The 22,739-nt window shown below is 43.5% G+C and overlaps 1 protein-coding gene across 1 annotated transcript; it reads right to left on the bottom strand.

Annotated features, from left to right (window-relative positions):
* Window positions 1–120: 120 nt before the first annotated feature.
* On the bottom strand, window positions 121–20,998 carry HEATR9 (HEAT repeat containing 9). The gene is made up of 16 exons (XM_035099030.2): window positions 20,902–20,998; window positions 19,620–19,669; window positions 17,688–17,857; window positions 15,610–15,706; window positions 15,004–15,060; window positions 13,238–13,294; window positions 12,246–12,306; window positions 11,060–11,190; window positions 10,747–10,935; window positions 9,592–9,684; window positions 7,698–7,817; window positions 7,130–7,203; window positions 3,945–3,996; window positions 1,258–1,344; window positions 1,061–1,152; window positions 121–293 (listed from the first exon to the last, which is right to left on the bottom strand). The coding sequence occupies exons 1-16, from the start codon at window positions 20,996–20,998 to the stop codon at window positions 209–211; spliced, it is 1,512 nt and encodes a 503-aa protein (XP_034954921.2). The 3' UTR covers window positions 121–208.
* Between the last annotated feature and the right edge of the window lie 1,741 nt (window positions 20,999–22,739).

Below are 22,739 nucleotides of genomic sequence, written 5' to 3' on the forward strand. Positions count from 1 at the left end.
GTTGGGTGATAGGTAACCAGATGGTCTGAAAATCTGCCATCAACTTAACTTGTGAGATGCCCGCGACTGCTGAAGAACTGCGCTCTTGTGAATAGGCCTGCTCAGATATATTCTCACACACTTTGCCACTGGAAAACCAAAGGCGATGTTTTATTCCATCTGCCTCGCCTTGATTCTGCTCCCGCAATCCGAAAAGAAAGAAGTCATCTCAGTAGATTTTGAAGGAGTGGAGCATATACTCTTTCTGGGTACTAGAGACCTTATCAAATGACTCCAAGGCTCTGGAACATTCTCTGCGGAGGAGGAGGGAGAGCCAGGGAGAAAGCAAAAGAAAAGGAAGGTGAACCAAGACTCTCTTTTGGGGGGGGACACATATTTTTGAATCCGTTAATAGGATTATCCTGCCAGTTGGTAAATTACCTACCCCCAGAGAACACTCCCCCCCCCTGCAATGTTCACTTGCCGTTGTAGCATTTTGCATGGGAAACCTGATGCTGAACTAGGAATCCCCATGTCAGAAATTCAAGTGCCCAGTTCCAGGACCCCAAGAGACATATTTTCAGCACACTCCATTTGCACCTGTGACTCCTTGTTATGTCCGCCACATCCACACATACAAATTCTCTATAAGCTAAGTCGCTTTCAAACCAGCTGTGACTCCAGCTTGCAATGGGCATTGAACTGGCAGCCTGAGGTCTACCACCAGTCAGCTCAAGCCAAAGGAGGAAACTGCAGGAAGGACCAGACAAGGAAATCTCCGTTCAGCGAGATGTACAGACAGCTAAGGATGCTTCCTGGCTTATAAGAAGCTCCCTGATCAAGCTTGCCGAAGGTTCTGAGCAACTAAGAAACCTACTCTAGCTGGTCACAGACTGCCTCTGCTTCAACTTCAGCTTTACAGGGCTGCTTCTGGGATTTTTACCCCTCACCACTTATTCCCTTGTCCCTGCCTCTTAGGAGATTGCTGCTCTGATACAGCCTTCCAACAGACCTTCTGCTCCCAGGGAGATTCATCAGACATGGCTTTACCTTATTGTGCATCCCTTAATGCGCATCGTACCTGGCGAGAATCCCTTTTGTCTGTGCTTTCTTCAGAAGGCTCTTCCGTACATACGCGTTGTCCATCCCCAGAGTGGAAAATGTCCTGACAACCTGCGAGGAGGTTGTGGGGAGACACCCAATTTACTGATCAGCGAAAGAGACACAGGCAAGCAGCACAGAAGGTTCCATCCTACACTGAAGTGCTCTGGTACCAACCTGGATGCGGACATCCTCACAGGTGTCTAGCTCCAGCATTTCCAACAGGGCAAAGAACAAATTCTTATTGCGAATGCCAAGGGCACCCTAGTAAGAGGCAGAGGAGCGAAGTGTCACTTATATAAAGCAAAACAAGATGCAGAAAGGTTCCCATTTTCAAATTGGCATTTTATTCTTTTTTAAAAAAATATTTATACTTTTCACATATATACATTTCACTGATTTTACAATCATCTTGACATTTTAAAACTTGACTTCCTTCCCCCTCTTTCTGCGGTTCCTTTAATTTATTTTTAATATGTTCTGCATATCCAAATTAACTTAACTTACTCATTTATTTATCTTCTTTAAATATATATTTTATTCTTAATGGTGTGCCACAATATTTAATCTGGCCATCATTTCATGATCAGAGAGCACTTTTCTTCTCACAATAATAGATGGACATGTATTTTTTTTTAAAAAAAAATTATATACAGTGGTACCTCAGGTTAAGAACTTAATTCGTTCTGGAGGTCCGCTCTTAACCTGAAACTGTTCTTAACCTGAGGTACCACTTTAGCTAATGGGGCCTCCCGCCGCCACACGGTTTCTGTTCTCATCCTGAAGCAAAGTTCTTAACCCGAGGTACTATTTCTGGGTTAGCAGAGTCTGTAACCTGAAGCGTCTGTAACCTGATGCGTCTGTAACCTGAAGCATCTGTAACCCGAGGTACCACTGTACTGCCCCATACCCAGAGGTCTCAGTGCCACATGTATCTGAGGAGCTTCGTTTCCCTAAGCGAATCTACACACAAATGTAGTGTAGTGTTAAGGGTACAGGAAGTGTTAAGGGTAAACAAACAGAATTAAATATGGACAAGACAGAACTGCTATTGGTCAGGAAGCCTACCATTCCATTGGATAGGATGTCGACCTAAAAGCTTGGGAGTATTCCTGGACCAGGCCCTATTATAAGATACTTTGGCCCAATAGTGTTTTGTCCACCTTCAGCCGGTGCTCCAGTGATGCTCATTCCTAGTACAGTCAGACTGGCTGATTCTAATTGTGCAGCCTGAATTTGTTGCTATGTGACTGAATACCAAAAAGAGTGACAGTCTGGAAGTGCCTATGTGCCTTGTAAGTATTTCTGAAGGTTCTCCAGAGCTTTAGGCCCAATAATTTATTGGGAAAGGCAGAACCAGCCACATCCACTCATGCCTTGGTCATACAGCTCACTTCCAAATTAGACAACTTCAAAATGCTCTGAGTTCCTGCCCATGAAAAGTGTTCGGAAACCTCAGCTGGTGCAAAATGTAGCTGTCAAGAAGGTTGGCTGGCATCAGTTTTGCGGAGTATATCACACTCTGGTGTTATGTGAGTTGCTCCAGCTTCTCATTCGAAGTTCTGGTTATTAACAACAAAGCCCCAAATAGCTTGGGACCAGGAATCTCTGAGTTTGCACATGTTCGCCACTGGAGACCATGTTCTGCGCCCCTTTGCCTTCGGAGCAGCCTTCCCCAGCCTGGCACCTTCCAGGTTTCTGGGCTACATACGACTCCCATCAGCTCCAGCCAATAGTCAGGAGTGGTGAGAATTGCAGTGCAAACCAGTTGGATGGCACCAGGTTGGCGAAAGGTGATCCAGAGACTTGGCTGTCTGGGGCATGTGGGGCTTAGGAATGTGATGGTTATAGGCTTCCCTCCCTTGGGAAGTCCAGCCAGTTTCTTTTCCCTTGACCTTCAGGTGAAGACATTCTGGGGCTCTGGGATTATCATAACAGTTTAATCCCAAGGGCAAGCATGCAGCTTGTTTAGTGGTTTAGTCGTGTCCGACTCTTTGTGACCCTATGGACCAGAGCACGCCAGGCTCTCCCGTCTTCCACTGCCTCCTGCAGTTTGGTCAGTCTCATGTTGGTAGCTTCGAGAACACTATCCAACCATCTCGTCCTCTGTCGTCCCCTTCTCCTTGTGTCCTCCATCTTTCCCAACATCAGGGTCTTTTCCAGGGAGTCTTCTCTTCTCATGAGGTGGCCAAAGTATTGGAGCCTCAGCTTCAGGATCTGTCCTTCCAGTGAGTACTCAGGGCTGATTTCCTTAAGAATGGATAGGTTTGATCTTCTTGCAGTCCATGGGACTCTCAAGAGTCTCCTCCAGCACCATAATTCAAAAGCATCAATTCTTTGACAATCAGCCTTCTTTATGGTCCAGCTCTCACTTCCATACATCACTAGTAAGCATGCAACTTACTATGGGCAATATCTGATTTGTGTCTCTTTGCTGAAGGACGTCAGCAGAGTGGGGAGGGGGAGGTGATTTTTGGCAATTCCCCTGGAAGGTTCCAAATCCTCTGCTGCACATGGGGGATGCAATGGGGGAGAGGAGAAATTGCTGGAAACAGCCTTCCTTCTTATTCAGCTGATGGATATCTTCCATCAGCCGAGTTTCTCCAGTTGAGCACCAATCTGTGTATCCTTGCATACAGTGCTTTCCCCCCTAGAAAAATAGGTGCCAGTGCTCACCATGAAGTTGTTACAATAAGTGACACACTTTTTAACAACAAAAAGAGGCGCCAGTATTGCGTACCCTTGAGTGCCCCCTGAAAAAAGCACTGCTTGCATCATCATCATCATCATCATCATCATGTCCATTTGGTGATTGCAAGCTGACAGCTCCAAGGCTATGTGATTAAACATGAAGTGCGACTTACTAATGCAATCACAGCCTTCTTTCGGATCTCATCTTTGTCATCCCTTAGCTGCCTATGGACAAAAAGGAAGCATTTACTGACATTTCAGAGGAGGAGAAGAAAAATGTTCATATCCATGAGATTCCCCCCTCCCCCTAAAAAGAGATATTGGTTCCACTGTGATATTATTTCTCAACAATCTGAAAGAACCCTTTTCAAATATGCCCTTCTCAGTTCAACCAAAGTGATATCCCCCTGATGCATATTTACAAACTGCCCATACCTGAATGAGAGATGCCAGAGAATAAGACTTATTTGGGAATGAATTAGTGAGGTTTAGTTCTCAGTAAACATGCATAGGATCAGGTTACAAGGCTGTGTACAGATGGATGTTTTTTGGGGGGTTGGGGGGGGACAACAGCAACAAGTGTCCTATTTCATGGTTTCCTTTGCACTAGCCTTGAATCAACTTAATCTCAGGGTCTTGGGTTCAAGTCCCATGTTGGGCAAAAAGATTCCCGCATTGTAGGGTGTTGGACTAGATGACCCTCATGGTCCCTTCCAGCTCTATGATTCTGATCTTGTGAACAGCAGTAGTTTACAGTGCAATGCTCGCCAAGGGCTTGTTCACACTTCTGCTTGTGTCATGCCTAGAAAGCATGGGTTCCAAGCAGTTTCCCCCTTGCCCTGCTCCTTTCCCAGGAAAACCCCACTCTTTAGCAGTAGGTGGGAACAAATGGGAATCTGGGGGAAACCCAAATTGCTGCCTGCTCCAGTTGAGTGCTAAAAAGCAGCTTCCCCTGGGGGAGGAGCAGCTGAGACACAAGAGGCAGTGTGGATAACCCACGTGCCTTCTCAGATGTAAATCCTATTGAATTCAATGTGGCTTAGTCCTAAATATGTGGGGTTAAGACTGGAACCCCAGTAACTCTCCAAATATAATGGATGGGGGCAGAGCCTTGTTGCTGGCCTAAAGAGTCCTGTTTGATCTGTTTTGTTTTTCCCCCTAATTCCTCTGGCCTAGTATATTTCAACCCCTTACAGAAAAATTGGTACTTCCCCTCCTCTATTTTTATTTTGCTTCAGGAGCACATATGTGGCAAACCACCCATCCTTTCACATAGCTTGACTATATGGCAAAATCACCCATTGCAATAAACATATTTTCTTTAAAGCATGTTTGAGCTGATAAAGCGGCCATGGGACTCCAATCCGGAATATAACTAGAGTGCGGGTTCACACCAATGTCTTGCCAAATTTCATGTGTCATGGGTTGAAAGGAAGTTGAATGTAGCCGTCAGGTTCCCCTCCATCACTTCAGTTCTGTGCAAGCAAGCCTCAGGACCAGTCCTACTTGTTTTCTGTTTAATAAATGTGCTCTAGGAGTCTGCTGTGGCGCATGGTTAACACAAGAGGTTTTCAGTCATATGAAAAGATGTATACCTGAAGGAGCGTCTCCACCCCCCTTGTTCAGCCCAGACACTGAGGTACCTTATGGTGGTTCCCTTACTGCAAGAAGCGAAGTTACATGGAACCAGGCAGGTGGCCTTCTCAGTAGTGGCACCTGCCCTGTGATACGCTCTCCCATCAGATGTCAAGAGAATAAACAACTACCTGACATTTAGAAGGCATCTGAAGGCAGCCCTGTTTAGGGAAGTTTTTAATGTTTGAAGTTTTATTCTGTTTTTAATATTCTGTTGGGAGCTGCCCAGAGTGGCTGGGGAAACCCAGCTGGATGGGCATGGTATTATTATTATTATTATTATTATTATTATTATTATTATTATTATTACAGAATTTTTATTATTACCACCACCAATATTCAGATCATGCTTCAGTAGGGTAGCTTTGGCTCCCCCCCCTAGATTAAAGCACTACAAAAAGCTGCTAAACTAGTTTGAGCAGAGACCACAGTGAGTCAAGATTATTTTTAAAATAAATAAATAAATAAGTGTGTGTGTGTGTGTGTGTGTGTGTGTGTGTGTGTGTGTGTGTGTACTGAAGAAACGATAGCTCTACAACAGGGGTCAGCAAACCTTTTCAGCAGGGGGCCGGTCCACTGTCCCTCAGACCTTGTAGGGGGCCGGACTAGAGATGCATTTTAAATAAAAGGACACATTCTACTCATGTAAAAACATGCTGATTGCCGGAACGTCCGCAGGACGGATTAAGGAGGTGATTGGGCTGCATCCGGCCCCCGGGCCTTAGTTTGGGACCCCTGTTTAAGCCACTTTGTGGCCTATTCCAGCAGCTATTCCAGCCAAGGATTTTTGTTTTCCAGAAAAGCCCAGTGGTCCTCACAACCCATGCCTCTCCTCCTCCAGGGAGATTCCTCCTCTGACTCTGAATGAGACTCAGCGTCTACCTTTCCTTCCCAAGGGCGGAGGAAGGAGGGGGTGGGGGGGCGGTCCACCCCGGGTGTCACCACTGAGGGGGGTGACAAAATGCCAGGCGGCACTCACCGCGGGGCCTGCAGCGCGCCCGAGCCACACTTCTCTCCTGGGAGTAACGCGGTGGCTTAGGTGCCCGCAGGCTCCACGCTGCCCCAAACAGTCCGCTCACCGCCTCCCCCTCAGTAGTAGGGCGGCTGAGTGGGAGGAGGCAGGCAGACTCCTCAGAGGCCCTGCAGACTGTCCTGCCCCGGCTCGGCTGGCCCCACAGCTGGCCCCTGGGCACCCCACGCACCCGTTCGGCTTGCTCCACTGCTGCTCCTTCCCACTAGGAATTGCCTTTAAAGGTGTATAAGTCCTGCAGTAACTTTCTTATAATATTTTTTTAAAAACTCTCTAATAATTATCTGTATGCAGCTTAAGACAATTTGAGATTTCATGACCCTTAAGAATGTGGATTCTAGTCCATGAAATTACGGTTCAAATGCTGGGTTCTGTAACATGTGTGGGCAGGTGAAGCCCCATAGCTCCTTTTGCACCCAGACTGCATACACATTATGCAATTAAAGCATCCACTTCCAGAATCCTGGGACTGTAGATTAGCACACGGAGAGCTACAATTTCCAGAACCCTTAACAAAAATCCAGTTCCCAGGTTTTTGGGGAGGGGGGAAATGTGCTTCTACAGGGTGTACACAGCCTCACACCAGGTGGCACTTTCTGTGGTTTGACCCCTGCAGTTGAGAAGTATGAAATTTGCACCTTTGAAGGAAAAAATGGAATATACATTGAATTGTTGCCTTATCTTGCAGCTTACTTCTCCACTATTTCCCAGACTCGCTTCTTTATGTTCAGTTCTTCAACAGTTGTGGCAACAGCCTGCCTCACAACCTGGGTGAAGGATGAGACACAAACCTGATATTGGCATCTAGGAATTCTGCTTTTATACCTATTGTTTCCTTGAACCAACACCATTAACCATAGTTTCTCAGTTTGAATTCTGTGGATAACTCAGGCTGTGTACACATTGCTGTTTACTTCTACCCCAGTGTGCTCCTGCTCCCACCACTGGCATTTGAAGCAGAGTGCACATTGTATTAGCCAAGATCCATATGTATCCTGTAGTTTCTTGAGAAATACTTGTGCGTGATGCACTTGCCCTCAAACTAGCTTCCATATGATTAAAAAACATAAGCTGCGGCTAAGCTGAGGTGTGTACATTTTTGACATCCGTTGCTTAGGCGCAGATGGCATCTGAGCTGAATAGGACATGATGGAGAACTAGAGAATTTGGGCATTTTAAAAGGCAAGGCAGAACTGTATTATAAAGCCTAGTTCGCAAAACTGAAAAACCAAAGGAACAGCTTTGAAAAGTTCAACATCACCAGAAAAGGTTCCTCGGACAACTTCTCCAGAAGCACATTGAACACCTCCTCCTCCAAGCCTTCCTCTTGGATGATTTCGAGCCCTATGGTGGCCAGCAGATTTGCAGCATCAACGCGATGCTGAGGGTAAAGAGGCAAAAAAGAGAACATGAGCTATCCATTTAACAAACATCATGTGCTTGTGGTATTTCAACAAGCTGTCCCTTCAACCTGCTCTTCATCCTGCCCCAGTAGGACTGCCACTCTTTCTTCCACTATTCACCACTCCCCATCACTTCTTTTCTAATTATGTTTTACTGATTTTCAAAGCTTACAAAAGCTGTTACAACACAAAGAAGCAGAAACTTAAAGAGGTAAACAAAAGAAACTTCATAGGATACAGGAAAAGCTAAAAGCTTTTGTCCAGAATACTGCTCCAAAGGCACGCATCGTCAAAGGCAGGCAAGATCCATGTTATTTTGTGCTCATATAAGAAATAAAAATCTGCTTTCTTATTTATTTTTTCCTTCCAACTCCAAAGACAGTTTCCCCACACCATCTCATCTTCTCAAGCTGCATCCACAACACGGACAAAACTTTTAAACTGCTGAGAACATGAACGAATGGAACAATGGAAGACGGGAAATCCAGTGGCAGGAAGTCCTTGAAAAAATAATAATACAATACTTGTATCTCAATCCCATGCATATTGTTCTAAGAAACAAACCTGATTGTTCTCAGAAACAAATCTCTAATTGAGGGTGCATAAAGATGGTGGTCTTAGCTCTTTCTGCACTTTGCATAGATCACAATTCTTGCGGAATCAAATGCAAACCCTTGATTCAGTAATGTATCTTGGGCTCTTCCCACAACATTCTAAGAAGGTGATTTCAAGTTCAGCAGGGATTCTATTAGACTAAATATGCCCCGTTGTTGTTGTTTAAAAAGGAAATCATGTTCAAGGAGTTCTTGGAGAAGCACTAGCCTAAAGATCTGGAGAATGCAAAGATGCTTGGTGCCCTGGAAAAATCCTCATGTACTAACAGCAAGTGAAGTTGCACAGATCCAATTATAACACCAGCACCAAGACTTCTAGATGTAGAACTGAACTGAGCAGTTTCTGGAAAAATAGAAGCATGGCGTTTCAGCCTAAAGCAGGGTTGAGAAATCTGTGGGGTCCCTCCAGATGTTGTTAGACTACAGCTGCCATAATCCTTGACCATTGGCCATGCTGTTGAGGTTGATGCGAGCTGAACATCTGGAGGGCCAACCGTTTCCCATCCCTGGTTTAAATCTGCCTCAGACTGACATTCTAACAGCATTGCCACTAGCGATGTTAGTATGTTGTAGCAAAAACCATAAGGTCTTGTAACTTAACTTAAAAACTAACACATGTGTTATGGATGAAGTAGACTCTAGCCCAGAAAAGCTTGTGCCATGATATATTTGTTAGCTTTGAGGGGCTACAAGTCTCCTTGTTGCTTTTGTGATAGCAGCAGCATTGCCCCTATCTCCTGACATTTCAGTAGAGATAACACACACATTTCTGAGGCCATTCCATTGAGATTATTATTTCAAATGATCCAGAACTGAGCAGGAAAAACAATCCCTGAAGCACAGACCCTTGGGAAGGGGTGCCATTGAACCCACAGGAACTTATTTCTGAGTAGATATAGATAAATAAAATCATTCTGTAAAATAGCTAAACAGAGAGAGAGAGAAGCTCAGACAAAACTATATCCTAGCAAAGGACCTATTCAGCCAAATTCATCCATGAAAAAGCATGTAGAGAGAAAATAGTAAGCAAACTTTTGGATCCATGGACGAGCAAGATAGTGGGAGAGAAATTCAGCCAAAATTGAGATACTGGCTCAATACACCACAGAAAGGGTTCTAAAGAACAAAATTTGCTCACCTTGTACAAAGGAGAACGCTGAAGCTGGTCAATAACAGTTTTGATAACTACAGGGTCCACTATGGCCATTTGCTTTACCAGCATGACCAAAGCCTAGAAGAGGAAGACATGGATGGAGAGAGTGCATGTGTTCAAAGTGGGGTAAGGTGTGGGGAGACGAAGACAATTTGGGCTTCATGCCAAGAAGTCTCGTTTAACTAGATAATATTAAAGGTAGCATTGAAATAATACAACAGTTCCTGAACCACTCCTGACAAACTGTAGGAAAGGAGATCCCAAAACGACTTTATGCAATTGCCCAACTCATCTCCCAACAGCGTATTAGGAATCTGATCTTCTTCAGTTTCAACTGAATCCTAAAGTTGTGTCTTTTTCTTCTTGCCTTTTCTTTAGAAAACAAACAAACCAGGTTTTTAAAAAATGAGCTTCTAGCCTCCATGGAGAATATGCAAATGTACAAAAAATGATAAATGGTCAATGAGGTATTAGAAAAAGCTAAGCACCCCATCGCCATAGCTCTATAGCAGTGTTTTCCAAACTTGGGTCTCCAGCTGTTTTCAGTCTACAATTCCCATCATCCCTGACCACTGGTCTTGCTTGGTAGGGATGGTGGATGGTAGTCCACAAACAATTGGAGACCCAAGTCTAGGAAACACTGCTCTACAGCCTAAATCTGATTCCCTCCTCTCGCACTGACTCCTGTGCCACAGCTGCTTTTATCTCTGTTGTTGTAGTTTAAGGAAGATCGAGCCCCGCGTCTCCCAATGCCTTGACTCGTTCAGTTTACGCAAAGGTCTTCGTCCACTATTGGGTGCAGCCACAGTACAGACCTGAGCTAAATGTTCTTGATTATGGCTATTCCTGTGCATGGCAGATTCCTCCCATCTTAGGGCCATGACTAGCTAAGGAAAAGGGAAGCAAACTGGGGAAGGTGGCTGATAAATGTGCATTTTTATATTCTCTTAAATAGGGGGAATGAGCAACAACTGCAACTTTGCCCTTTGCCCTGTGAGAAGGCAGAAAGCATAACAAGTTTTGTTTCTCCTTTCCCCTGTGAGACCTGGGGCAAATATTTCTCGGGGACTCACTTCACAGAGATATTCGGACCACAAAGCACAACTCAGATCTCTCGGTCCATTTATGTAACAGCCCCACCTGAATTTTTCTCTTACAGTCGTCCTGGGACAAGCACATAAACATAGCCTCTTGTGCGATTTGATTGTACTTGTCCAGGTACCCTAAGCAAAGGGCTGCATCAAATGATACGCTGTCCAAGGGATCTTGTAGGTTCACCAACCGTCGCAGATTTCGGATTAAACTGGACCGGGCACCTATCCAATACCACTAGGGAAAGAGAGCAGCTACATTAGGTGCAACAGTGACCTGAAAGCTGTTTAAATAGGCCCAGAAAGAGAAGAAACTGGTAGAGCACATGTCTATCAGTAATACAGCCCCCCCCCCATATTACCTCAAGTTCAGGTGTCATTGACCAAGCCTGCAGGGCTACCTTCAACGCACTCAGTGTATCTTCTCTCCGATTCAGACTCGCATCCTTTAGGTGTCTAATTAGCATTTTCACTACAGAGGTATCTAGGCAACCTGCTCCAGAGAATCAAGAGGCAGTGATCAAAGGGGAAAGCAAAACTCCTAGGAATTTTTATTTAATTACCGGCAGTATTTGCCACCCCTTAACTGAAGTTCTCTGCGGGCATACATAAACATATTCAAAATAAAATGCAAAGCAATAAAAATACAATTAGAGCAAAGATAAACAAATAAATTCAAGCACAAGAGTTCAGTGACAATGGAGGGTAAGCACATTACAAGGCAAAACAATTCTGAGGATATATTATAGACAGAATATCCCCCCCCCTTTAAAAGCAGAAATACCAAACCGACACCTGCTTGCCAGCTTGAGAGGATGGATGTTGATCTCTTTAGCAAACAAAAAGTGAAAGTAAGCTGCTTATTATTATTACAGTATTATTATTATTGGTTATTAATACTTCAGATATTCCAGGCTGAGCTGCGGTATCCAAAAGAAGTTTGTAAGGCTGAGCCTTGGCTCAAATCTTGCTTACAGATGTGATTTCAGTCTTCAAAGGCATTCTAAAAAAGATCACTGGGCAATTTGCAGCCTGTGTGTTTATCTGAAAACAAATTCTACTAATTTCAGTTGGACTTGCTTCCAGTCCAAAGATTCTTTCCGTAATTTCACTCTGAAGTCCATCAGGAAATAGAAGTCTCCAATTCAATCAAAGTCCACGTGTGTCTAAAAAATTGGCCTGGCATTCTAAGCTATCAAAACATTCAAATTCAACAGAAAGTCATCTGAAACATCAGCTCACACAGGAATCTCAAATGGCTATACCCCTGTAACAGAGTGGACCGGAAGTCACCTTTTACAATTCTGCCACAAGCGTGATACACGAGGATTGCTATAAATGCACCAAAGAACATTCCTCTGTGAGTAATAACAGAAGATTAGCCACACCAGAAGGAAGAAGGAAGAAAAGAGCTCACTCTGGTTTGTTTTTCTGTCCAAACCGGGGCACGGTCAACGCTAACCATGGCTGTCCAAACAAGTTGGCTTCAAGCTGTGCTGAACGATCTTGTGTTGTGTAGATAATGATCAGAGGCGAAATGTCACTCACCTAGCAAAGCCAGCGACCGTGCTGCTTCATACTGCATAGGCAGGCTGTTGCATTCCTGCAACTGAGAGAATAAGTACTAATGGCAGGCCAGCTGGAAACCACTTATACATGCATGGACATCTAACCATATCACAGGTGCACAGAACCTTGGAAAGGTTCGAAAGACCAAAGCCAAGCACCCTGCCTGTCGACTCACCAGGCCACCGCTCAATCCAAGATTGTATATATACCATAAGCACAGAGGAGGCACGTGAAAAGCAAATACCTATAAATTAATTGTGAAAAGTCATATGCTGCAAATTCCCTCCAGCTCCAACAAGTTCTTAATATGGTAGGAAAATTTTCCCTAGTAATAACTATGGTGAGTCTTGCTCCAGTCTACAGTTACAAGGGGCTCTATATTTAACCTCAGAAGAGTCACACACATACCCATTTCCTTTGTGGGCTATGTCATTGCCAATGGTTAGATATGATGAATTAGCAGGGCCTAACTAGATGTTAGGGTGTAACAGGAGATGTAGGGCTGCCACTGACCCACATCTCCCCATGTGTATCCCCAGAAACAGATGCCCACATTCAAGAGTTCCCTGCTCCTACCTACATGTAGCAGTTTGTGAACTGGCATGGTGTGTGTGTGTGTCACACAATTACATTCCCATCACACCTCTCCCTCCCAGATGCTACTGAGTATGAGGGAGATTCACACCAGCACTAGCCAAATGCCCCATTTAGTATCTATGTATGTATATTCCTGTGTATAAGACTACTTTTTAACCCAGGAAAATCTTCTCAAAAGTCGGGGGTCGTCTTATATGCCGGGTCGCATTTCTTATACGGCGAGTATATCCCAAACTCTATATTTTAACTGGAAAAGTTGGGGGTCATCTTATACGCCCAGTCGTCTTATACGCCGGAATATACAGCAGTTAGAAACTGAAAAATCTGCAAATGCCCATCACAAGATGGCAACAGTCCATGGGGATTCTACTTACAGTATTAAAAAGTGCAGATTTGACAGATTCCTCAGCAATCCCAAGGTGTCCAAGGGCCTAGAAAGACAGGCAGAGAAATCAGAATAATCACTAGGGCGGCCTCTCCCAATTTCTGCCGGAAACTGCAGAGAGATTTGTTTCTGTCTTGAAAAATATAAATGCACTACAAACTACAAGACTGCTTTCTGAAGAGGCTTTGAAAAGGCACACAGCTGACCCGCACTCAATTGCTTTCTTTGGTCCACCACATCTTTGAACAAGTTGAGCTGTTCCCATCCACCTGGAACAAGTACAAGGTAAGACAAGTTGCCACTTCGACGTTTCCTGCTTTAGCTGAAAGGACTTCTGGGGAAGCACAACATGGGCAGCGAGTTGAGAGGCCAGCAAAACCTTTTCTCTGTTTCTGCTGCCTCACTTCTATAACTTAACAGAGTTTAAAGAAGCAAACACACAATTAACAGTGGCTTTACCAGATGTTACCACGCCCACATCGACGGTTGAGTGTAACACGCAAAACATGGCCAATAGATGAAGGTCCTTGCTTCCCCAATAATGGTCTTTGCCACTTCTGTATTCCTCCAAATCGGTTTTCCGAACATGGCCCAGAATTTAAAAAATAAATAAGCATCCCTAAGGTACGCAAACCTCTATATAGCAGGAAAAAGGTTAATAGGAATCTGCGTTATACTAAGTTGGACCATTGGTCCATCTAGCTCAGTATTTTCTATACTGATCAGTAGCAGTTTTCTGGGGTTTCAAAGAGGCATAGCTGCCAAGTTATCCCTTTTTTAAAGGGATTTTCCCTTATGCTGAATAGGCTTCCTCGCGAGAAAAGGGAAAACTTGGCAGCTATGCAAAGAGGAGACATTCTGAGTCTTTCCTGGAGATGAGAAGGACTGAACTTGGGAGCTTCTGCAGATTCGTTGTCAATGAGCAATGGCCCTTCCCTAGAAGGTCTATGCATTTGATAGGCACATGGATCTGAATCCTTATATGGGACCGTAGCGTCTTTCCATGGGAAATACAGTGGTACCTTGGTTTTCGAGCGTCTCAGAAGCCGAACGTTTCGGTTTTCGAATGCCGAAAACCCAGAAGTAATTGCTTCCGTTTCCAAACGAGCCTCGGAAGTCGAATAGCTTCCGCTGTGTGTTTTCCAATTTTTTCCAACTGAACTTACAACCAGCCCTTTGCACCTCGGTTTTCGAACGTTTCGGAAGTCGAACGGTCTTCCGGAATGGATTACGTTCGAGAACCGAGGTACCACTGTAATTCCTTACCTCTAATGTAAAAAGGAAGAGTCTGCTGGATCAGGCCAATAACCCATCTTGTCCAGCATCCTGTTCTCAAAGAGGCCATACACATCCTCATGATTGAGCACATGAGCAATCTCCCAGCAACTGATACTCAGAAGCATACTGTGTCTGACTGGGGAGACAAAGCACAGCCATGATAGCTAGCAGCCCTTGGTTGCCTTATCCTGCACAAATTTATCTAATTCTCTTTTAAAGTCATCCAAGCTGGTGGCCATCATCAGTGAGTTTAACCAGTAAAAGGACTTAATCTGCAATATAGTCTCTGACCTGGAATCTTGGCATGCTTTTAAAATTCTGATAATCATAGCTTTTTCCTTTTTGTTGTGCTTCTTTTAAAAGCAGATATATCTCATATATTAAAGGAAATCTGGAAGGGGAGAACAACAACAACCACAAGCCTTTTGAAAGGCTTTGCCGAGTTCAAAAGAAACAGATAAGAAGTCTTAACTTTACCTGAGCTGCATAGAGTTGCTGAAGTTCCAAAGGAGAATCTAAATAGTTTATGAGAGCCTGCAAGCACACAAAATAAAAATAATACACAAACACACACAGCTGTATTAAAAGCGTTAAAATTCCTATGATGTATTACAGCTCTCTTGTAAATGGTGCTGAAAAGCTTTTGCCAGCTTGCTTTGCCTGGCTAGCCACACTGTTAAGTCCCACTAAGGGCAGTGAGTTTAAATTTATTATCTTCTAGTGCCAATTAGGGAGATAAAGAGTGAGTGAGTACACCTCTGTCATGGATTGTGTGACATTAACCATTGCCTCTTTGCCTCAGTCCCGCACCTGTAAAATGGAAATAATAGTGACAATTCATAATGCATAGGATTGTTGCGATGGTAGAAAATAAATAAAAGGGCTGTCTTAGTGATAGGTAGTAAAGTCCCACTGACAGTAGTGAGCTCAGCTGGGGTGCCCCTGAGAGGCCGGCACCCTGACGCAACACACCACTAAGCCCTGTGGGAAAGACGGCTCTGCATGCAACAATTAATCTAAAATAATTCTTAAATCTGTTCATGGCAGATGCCATGTTGCAAATCATAACCTTTGGCTTCTGACCTTGAGCCTTTCTGGATTCAAATTTTCCTTCTCAGTGAAGCTCTCTTTCTCTTTAATCCTCGCAAACTTGATATACTTCGAGAGGGAAAAGTCAGACCTGAGCAAGAGAAAAGACACCACTGTTTAAATTTTGGTTAATGCAATTGCTGAGAGCGTTAGCACTGCAGGCATAAAAACAAGCAAAGGAATCTAGTGCAATACAAATCCACACTGTACAAGAAAGTCCTTTAATTAAGCTGGGGAGATGCAGTTTTTTCATTACTTCGATTGTACTACGAAGGCAGAAGATTCTCAAAATGTGGGATAACTCTGATGTTCTTGTCATGCAAACTGTACATGGGAAAGACATATATCCCTGGAAGAGGAAAGAGGCTGTATTAACCAGCCAGAGGGCCTTCTTGGCAGTGGCACCCTCCATGTGGAACACCCTCCCATGAGATGTCAAGGAGATAAAGATCTGCACAACTTTTAGAAAACATCTGAAGGCAGCCCTGTGTTGGGGTGTTTTCAATGTTCAACATTTTATTATGTTTTTACAGTGCTTTTTCTGGGGGGTATGCAGTGTTACACATATACCCCTAAACATGTTGTGACTCTAAGTTTGGCCTCATTGAGGGGCAGTATTTCAATATGAGTAAGAAAAAGAGAGTACACCTAAACATTTCTTTTTTAAAAAAAGCACTGTGTTTTTATATGTGCTGGAAGCCACCCAGAGTGGCTAGGGAAACCCAACCAGATGGGCGGGGTATAAATAATAAAAATTATTATTATTATTTCAAAATGTAGTGAATAAATTAACAACTAAGCAAGCCCTGTTGCATTTGGTGGCAACCACTGCATGCCAGCACATGCAAACCACCACGCCAATTAGCCCTAAAGGCAAGTAGGTGCTGTAATAACTGCAGACCCTCCAAGTGTCCCTATTTTCCATTTCACCAATGAAAATAGGGACATCCTAAGTAAAAGTGGGACATTCCAGGATGAAATCAGAAACGGGGATGGCTTCTCTAAATCAGGGACGTCCCTGGAAAATAGGGACACTTGGAAGGTCTGGTATGTAGCTGTTGATTTCCCAAGCTGATGAGACATGAGAGATTGTAAAAACAAACAAAAACAAAAACACAAGTGGCTTGCAAACACCTGGGCAATACTGAACATAGGAAATTTAACTCTGAAAAACACATACAATATAGTTGTATGTGAATCACACACACACACACCGGTGTATTTGGTGCATTAAATAATAAAATTTTGGTGCATTAAATAATAAATTTTTGGTGCATTAAATAATAAATTTTTGGTGCATTAAATAATAAAATTTTGGTGCATTAAATAATAAAATTTTGGTGCATTAAATAATAAATTTTTGGTGCATTAAATAATAAAATTTTGTTCCATTGCTATTCATGTCTGAGAGGCCAGCTGAATCCAAAAGACAGATGAAATCAGTGAGGTGAGTCCCACACAGACAGTTCAATTTGCTCCGCTAAAGGGCAATATAAGCACCTAAAAAGTCTCTGATTGACTCGGTAGATCCAAAGATGAACAATCTGTGATATGCTATTACCACCTACTGGATACTGGAGGAAGCAGACAAACACGGGTGTATGTGAAACTCCCTGTCCAAAGAAGTTAAGATTATTTTCTTTTGTGGGCTTGTTCCTTTCATTATTCTATTAACTTATATTTATAAGACAAACAAGTTGGTCTAAGAGAGAACTTCCATTTTGTTTTGCCAATATATTGCAAATATATTTACTGGATATCTTTACTCAAGTATCTTTCCTGAAGACTACAAAAGGGCCAGAAAATGTGGTGGTGGTACTTTATATTGTGTATTTTGCATTGTTTCCGCATTTGCGCTCTTGCTTGAATTTGCAGTATTGTTTGATCTGCTTTGTGTTCGTTTGGACCAGGCAACCCTATATAGTCCTTGCAAGCCAGCAGGCAGTTTAACACCAGTGTTAGCACCAGCATAGAATAGCCTGAATCCTTTGCGCTCCAATCAGCAAAGCTTGGAGATTTAGCTTAAAGGAGTATTCATTTATTACTTAGAAACTCAGTGTCCTATATTTTACCTTTTCTTCAAGGCCTTTTTCTTCTGCTTTTCCAGCTTCTTCCGATACGGGCATTGCTTCTTCAAGCTAGGTGCATCAGGCTGCTCAACTATTCTGGGCTGGACAAAGGTGACCACAGGCATGAACGTTCTCCACTCTGAAGGAGAACACGGGTAAGTTACACGAGGAATCTGGGGACGAAAAATATTAAAACACTTAAGACTACCACAGGAAAGAAGCAAAGCGATTTTATTGTCAGAAACAGATTTCCCTTAATTAGACACATGTCTGGGAAACACACTTATGGGAAGAATTCAGTGTAGCCCTAAGTGGTGTATGCATGCACACATTGAGACTTCCGTCCCCCCTTCTGTTCTGGAGGTTCCCCCATCCTTTCAGAGAAGATCGAGGGGGTGTGGATGGCTTCAGTCCCATCGCACAAGCAGATCGTGTTCCCCACACACAACCACATTGGAAGCGCCTTCTTTCCCTCAAAGAATTCTGGGGTCTCTGGTCTGTTAAGGGTTGCTGAGTTTAACTCTTTGAAGGGCAAACTACAGTGCCCAGAATTCTTTGAGGGAAAGAAGGTGTTCTTTAATGTGCTTTAAAGTTATAGTGTGTACACAGCCTTAGCCTTTGCTATGGCCACACGCCTCAGAATCCTTATACCAAAGTACAAGACCACTCATTGGCATTTCCCCCCTTCTAACAAATATACAAGGGCGGACTTTGGTAATATGGCGCCCTGAGAAAAGACAAAATTTGGTGCCCCCCTAACTTTGAGTAGGTACCCGTATAAATATAGGCTTTTATTACTATTATTTTTTGTGGTCCCTTGGTTTGGCACTCTGTTCAAGGGAACTGCCTGCATGGCCCTAACTCCAGCGCTGTAAATATTTCAGAATGGTAAGCTTTTCCTTACTCGCCCTGCTTGAATCTGTGGTTCCGTAAGCTCCAAACTGGGCATTCTTCAACAGCAACACACAAATTCTTCACTGAGACCCGAGTCATTCAGTAGAGCCAGCCATACTTAAAAAATGAAAATATGCCTCTGCTATCCTTGTGCGATGTTTTGCCGCATGTTGCAGAACTCACTTCTGTTTATTTTTTTTTAGAAAGCGGCATTCATTATTTGGATGGGGAGGGTATGTGTGGAGGAAAACTGTAAATATTGCCGGTGAGTATGTCTTCCTATGTGGCACATGATTTCTGAAGAACAGCAGCGCCCAGAGTTCCTTCAAGGTTCTGGGATGGGACAAGGTGCAGCAGCAGAAAAGAGGGACAATGTATAAAGAGCATTTGTCATTTGTGTATAATTAATACGCATTCATGCGGTGACTACCATGCCTGGATATAAATACAAATCAAGCTGGTAGAAGCCAAAGAAGCTTAAAACAAAGCAGGCTGGAAACGGTACAGAATACCAACCAGTCCTCTGGTTTCTTAAAACAGGCAAGGCTTGATGCAAGCGGGGAGGCAGTAGATGGGTTAGCAAGCGTGTGCCTATCGCAGGAAAATAATTCTTGGACATGATTGCAGGCACAGCTAGAATTACTATGTATTCCATACATGCACATAGGAAGGTAGGGTATTCAGAACCAGGATTGGAACCAGGTTGCTTCCAAGTGCAATGCTTTATTCCCCGCCTCCCTCCCCAGGAGAAATTGATAGCCATCTGCTTTCATGGAGGGAAGTAAAAAGCTGCTGTGATTGTTCCAAAGCAGTCAAAATCCCTGGTGTCTAGGCTGAGGGTAAGATTTTCAGCCTGTCTACTTTGTTCAGCGCAGAACACAAGAGCCACTGAGAACAGAAGGGGGGGCTGTCTGTCTTATTTACATAGCCCCACCCCTTCATCAGCATAGCTCCACCCTTGGAGCCACTTCATGCCAAGGGTTGGAAAGGATATAACAAAATGGCTTTTACTTATAAGGATCATTGGGCTCCAGCTATGACCTGGTGGACGGAGCTTCTTGGCACCGTGGACCGGACAGGCTTCCCAGTTCCTAAAAGGAGGAAAGCAGAGGAAAGCCCGTCACTAGGCAGAGAAGGATGCTATTTTGTTGGTAGTCAACTTTTTATCTGTTTAACACCAACTTTTTATCTGTTTAACATGTTACAGGACAAAGCAAAACAAAATGAACATTAAATGGTGTTAAAAGTTACAGGACATGCACTGTTGTGTGGGCTCTGCAAAAACAATGTACCTAGAGAAGCAGATATCCTACAATAAACACCCTTCTGGCTAAGGCAGAAATCCTATGTCCACTTAGGGCCAAACTTGAATCATGTGCTTATGAAACATGTTTTTGCCAGTTCTGCTATAAGGGCAAGAGTGGGAGAGAAACTTGTACAGAGGGTGAGAGAAAATTCCATGGGGCTGGGGGGGTAACAAAACTTTCAAGCCCATGTCGATTCCATTCAGGAACTTTACAAATCTGAAAAGTTTGTGGATAACTGTTGCTTGGTATGAGTTGTGGGCAAAAATGAGCCTTACTGAACTACAGTGGCACCTCGAGCTACAAACGCCCCAGGTTGCAAACTCCGCTAACCTGGAAGAGTTACCTCGAGTTGAGAACTTTGCCCCAGGATGAGAACAGAATGCATGTGCCAGCGGCACAGCGGCAGCAGGAGGCTCCATTAGCGAAGGGACACTTCTAGTTAAGAACAGTTTCAGGTTAAGAACGGACCTCTGGAACGAATTAAGTTCGTAACTAGAGGTACCACTGTATTTACACTTCCCAGGCCATATAATTTGTAAACTCAAAGTGTTTTTTTTTAAGAATAACATCACAACTTCATTTTCCTAAAAAAATAATGCTTGTTCCACAAAAGGTTTACAAAGTTCAGCTATTGCAAAAGTTTTTCAGTGTTAATTTTATGCATTTTTTAGAATCACCATGGTATTTAACAATAACATATGTCCTTTAGAGGAGAAATATTGAATTGCAAAATTTTAAATCCCCGTCATCATCCTTGGCTTCACTCAATTTTGTTTATAACACTCTTCCATTTTCTTCTAGTCGTGAGGGTGGGTGTGGGTGGGGAGGGGCCTCACAAGTGGAGTAGCCTAGGGCCTCTCTTCATCTAAATCCAGCCCTGGAGTGCTGGCGAGGAGGAAAGGGACCCACACTTGAAGGGAAGAATCTGTCCTGAAGCCTGGGTCTAGCAGCTACCAGTTCACACAATAATAAAGGATATCATCAACATCACATTATTTCCTGAAGTTCTAACTCACCGTTGTCCTGTATTATCTCAATCATGGAGCTCCATGATAACTTTCGAGGCACTTTGATGCCGCAAGTGTTCTCTGGGAGCATTTTTGTCCCACCCATTTTTGTGCCTTTTTACTGCAAGCCTGGCTTTGATCACTTCAGAAATTGATGGAAGACAGATATTTCAGCCAACACCTGGTGGTCCATGAGGACTCATTGTTCCTGAGCTCGGAGTGAGTGATGTCATAAACCACTACTATGATTAGGCCTTTGTTTTACATACCCCAAAGCATACCTCAGAAGTGAGAGTGATTCAATTCCAGGTATTTCTTCAGCCTGATACTGATCATCTCGATCTGTTTCAATATGGTTTCTGACTGGTTTGGGGATCTAAGACTGTCCTTATGGATAGTCTACCCCAGACCCTCCAAGTGTCCCTATTTTCCAAGGACAGTCCTGGATTTACAGAAGCCATATCAATTTCAGATTTGATCCTGGAATATCCCGCTTTTCCTCAGGACGTCCCTATTTTCATGGGAGAAATGTTGGCGGGTATGGAGTTATGTGATGCCCGAGCCAAAGAGATAAGTAACTATACAACCTTTAGAAGACATTAAACATTGATATTTAATGTTTTGTTGTATTTTTTATATATATGTTGGAAGCCACCCAGAGTGGCTGGAGCAACCCAGTCAGATGGGTGGTGTATAAATAATAAAATTGTTGTTGTTGAATAGGATGTCCCTATTTCCATTGGAAAAATGTTGGAGGGTATCCCAGAAGCTGGACAGGAGTAGGAGCATCACTGTTGCTTCTGCTGACTCTCTTACCAACTTTCAATACCATTGGCCACTGCATGCTATGAACCTGCAGAGACAGGATTTGAAGGCATTGTTTTATAGTGGTTCCAATCCACCTCAGAGAGTAGGTTTCAGTTGGTGATGGCGGCTTACTGTTTGACACCATGGCCTTTGGCTTGGTGAGTTCCACAGAGTTTCATCTTGTCCCTCATCTTGTTTAACATCTTCATGAAACCATTGGGATGGTGTCATTGGAAGGGAAAGCCCTGCCAGCCTTCTCATGTCTTCAGGAGCTCTAGTCCTTTCCTGAGACAACATATTCATTAGCCCTTAAGGCCCACTGGAAGCTACCCAAAGTCCTCCTTTGCCTTGCCTTCCTTCAACCTGCCTTGCTTTTCTGGTTATCACTGCTGCCTCAGCAGAATGGCCGTGTCCAGACCTCTCCCCCTGGCCTCTCACAAGGGCAACCACTATTGCTTAGGCACCACTGCTGGAATTATCCAGCCTTGTCCCTCACGTCTGAACCATTCTGCATACTGCTTCAGAAGCTGGTGAAGCTAAAGAGGGGATATACATATTTCTAATAAGTGAATGATAAATTAACGTACGAGCCATCCCAGTGAAATCCCAGCAAGAACCATGATACTAGTGTAAGTGATTTAAGGAACTGGGACACCGAATCTTTCAGAGCCATTTTGTATGTGCTACAGTGGTTTGGTTGGAGGTTGTTATTTGGAGTTCTGAAAACAGTAATGTCATATTAGATTTATTTATGCCGGAACAGAATCCCCAAGTTGCTTTTGAAACATAAAGTGTGTGGCAGAAAGTACAGGGAAGGGTCCTGGAGTGAGTTATTAAAAAATAAATAGCAGTACACGAGCAAGGTAAAATAAAACTCTGATTGGACATGAGGGTGGGTGGGGGCAGAAAGTTTCTATAGAACTAGCAAAATACCAGAATGAGCAGGTAGAAAAGCTAATAGCTCTAGCTGTTATTAGAAGAACGAATAACTATATTCATTCTTAAACTTTATGAAGGGTTTTATTTAATTGATGGGGAAA

The sequence above is a fragment of the Zootoca vivipara genome, chromosome 2 (genome assembly GCF_963506605.1).
Source record: "Zootoca vivipara chromosome 2, rZooViv1.1, whole genome shotgun sequence".
NCBI lineage: Eukaryota > Metazoa > Chordata > Lepidosauria > Squamata > Lacertidae > Zootoca > Zootoca vivipara.

Coding starts and splice junctions, on each gene's coding strand:
- HEATR9 (XM_035099030.2), bottom strand. CDS start 20,998: ATGGGTGGGACAAAAATGCTCCCAGAGAACACTTGCGGCATCAAAGTG. Junction 10,936..11,059: donor CAATGACACCTGAACTTGAG/GTAATATGGGGG, acceptor CTCTTTCCCTAG/TGGTATTGGATAGGTGCCCG. Junction 1,153..1,257: donor GTGAGGATGTCCGCATCCAG/GTTGGTACCAGA, acceptor ACCTCCTCGCAG/GTTGTCAGGACATTTTCCAC.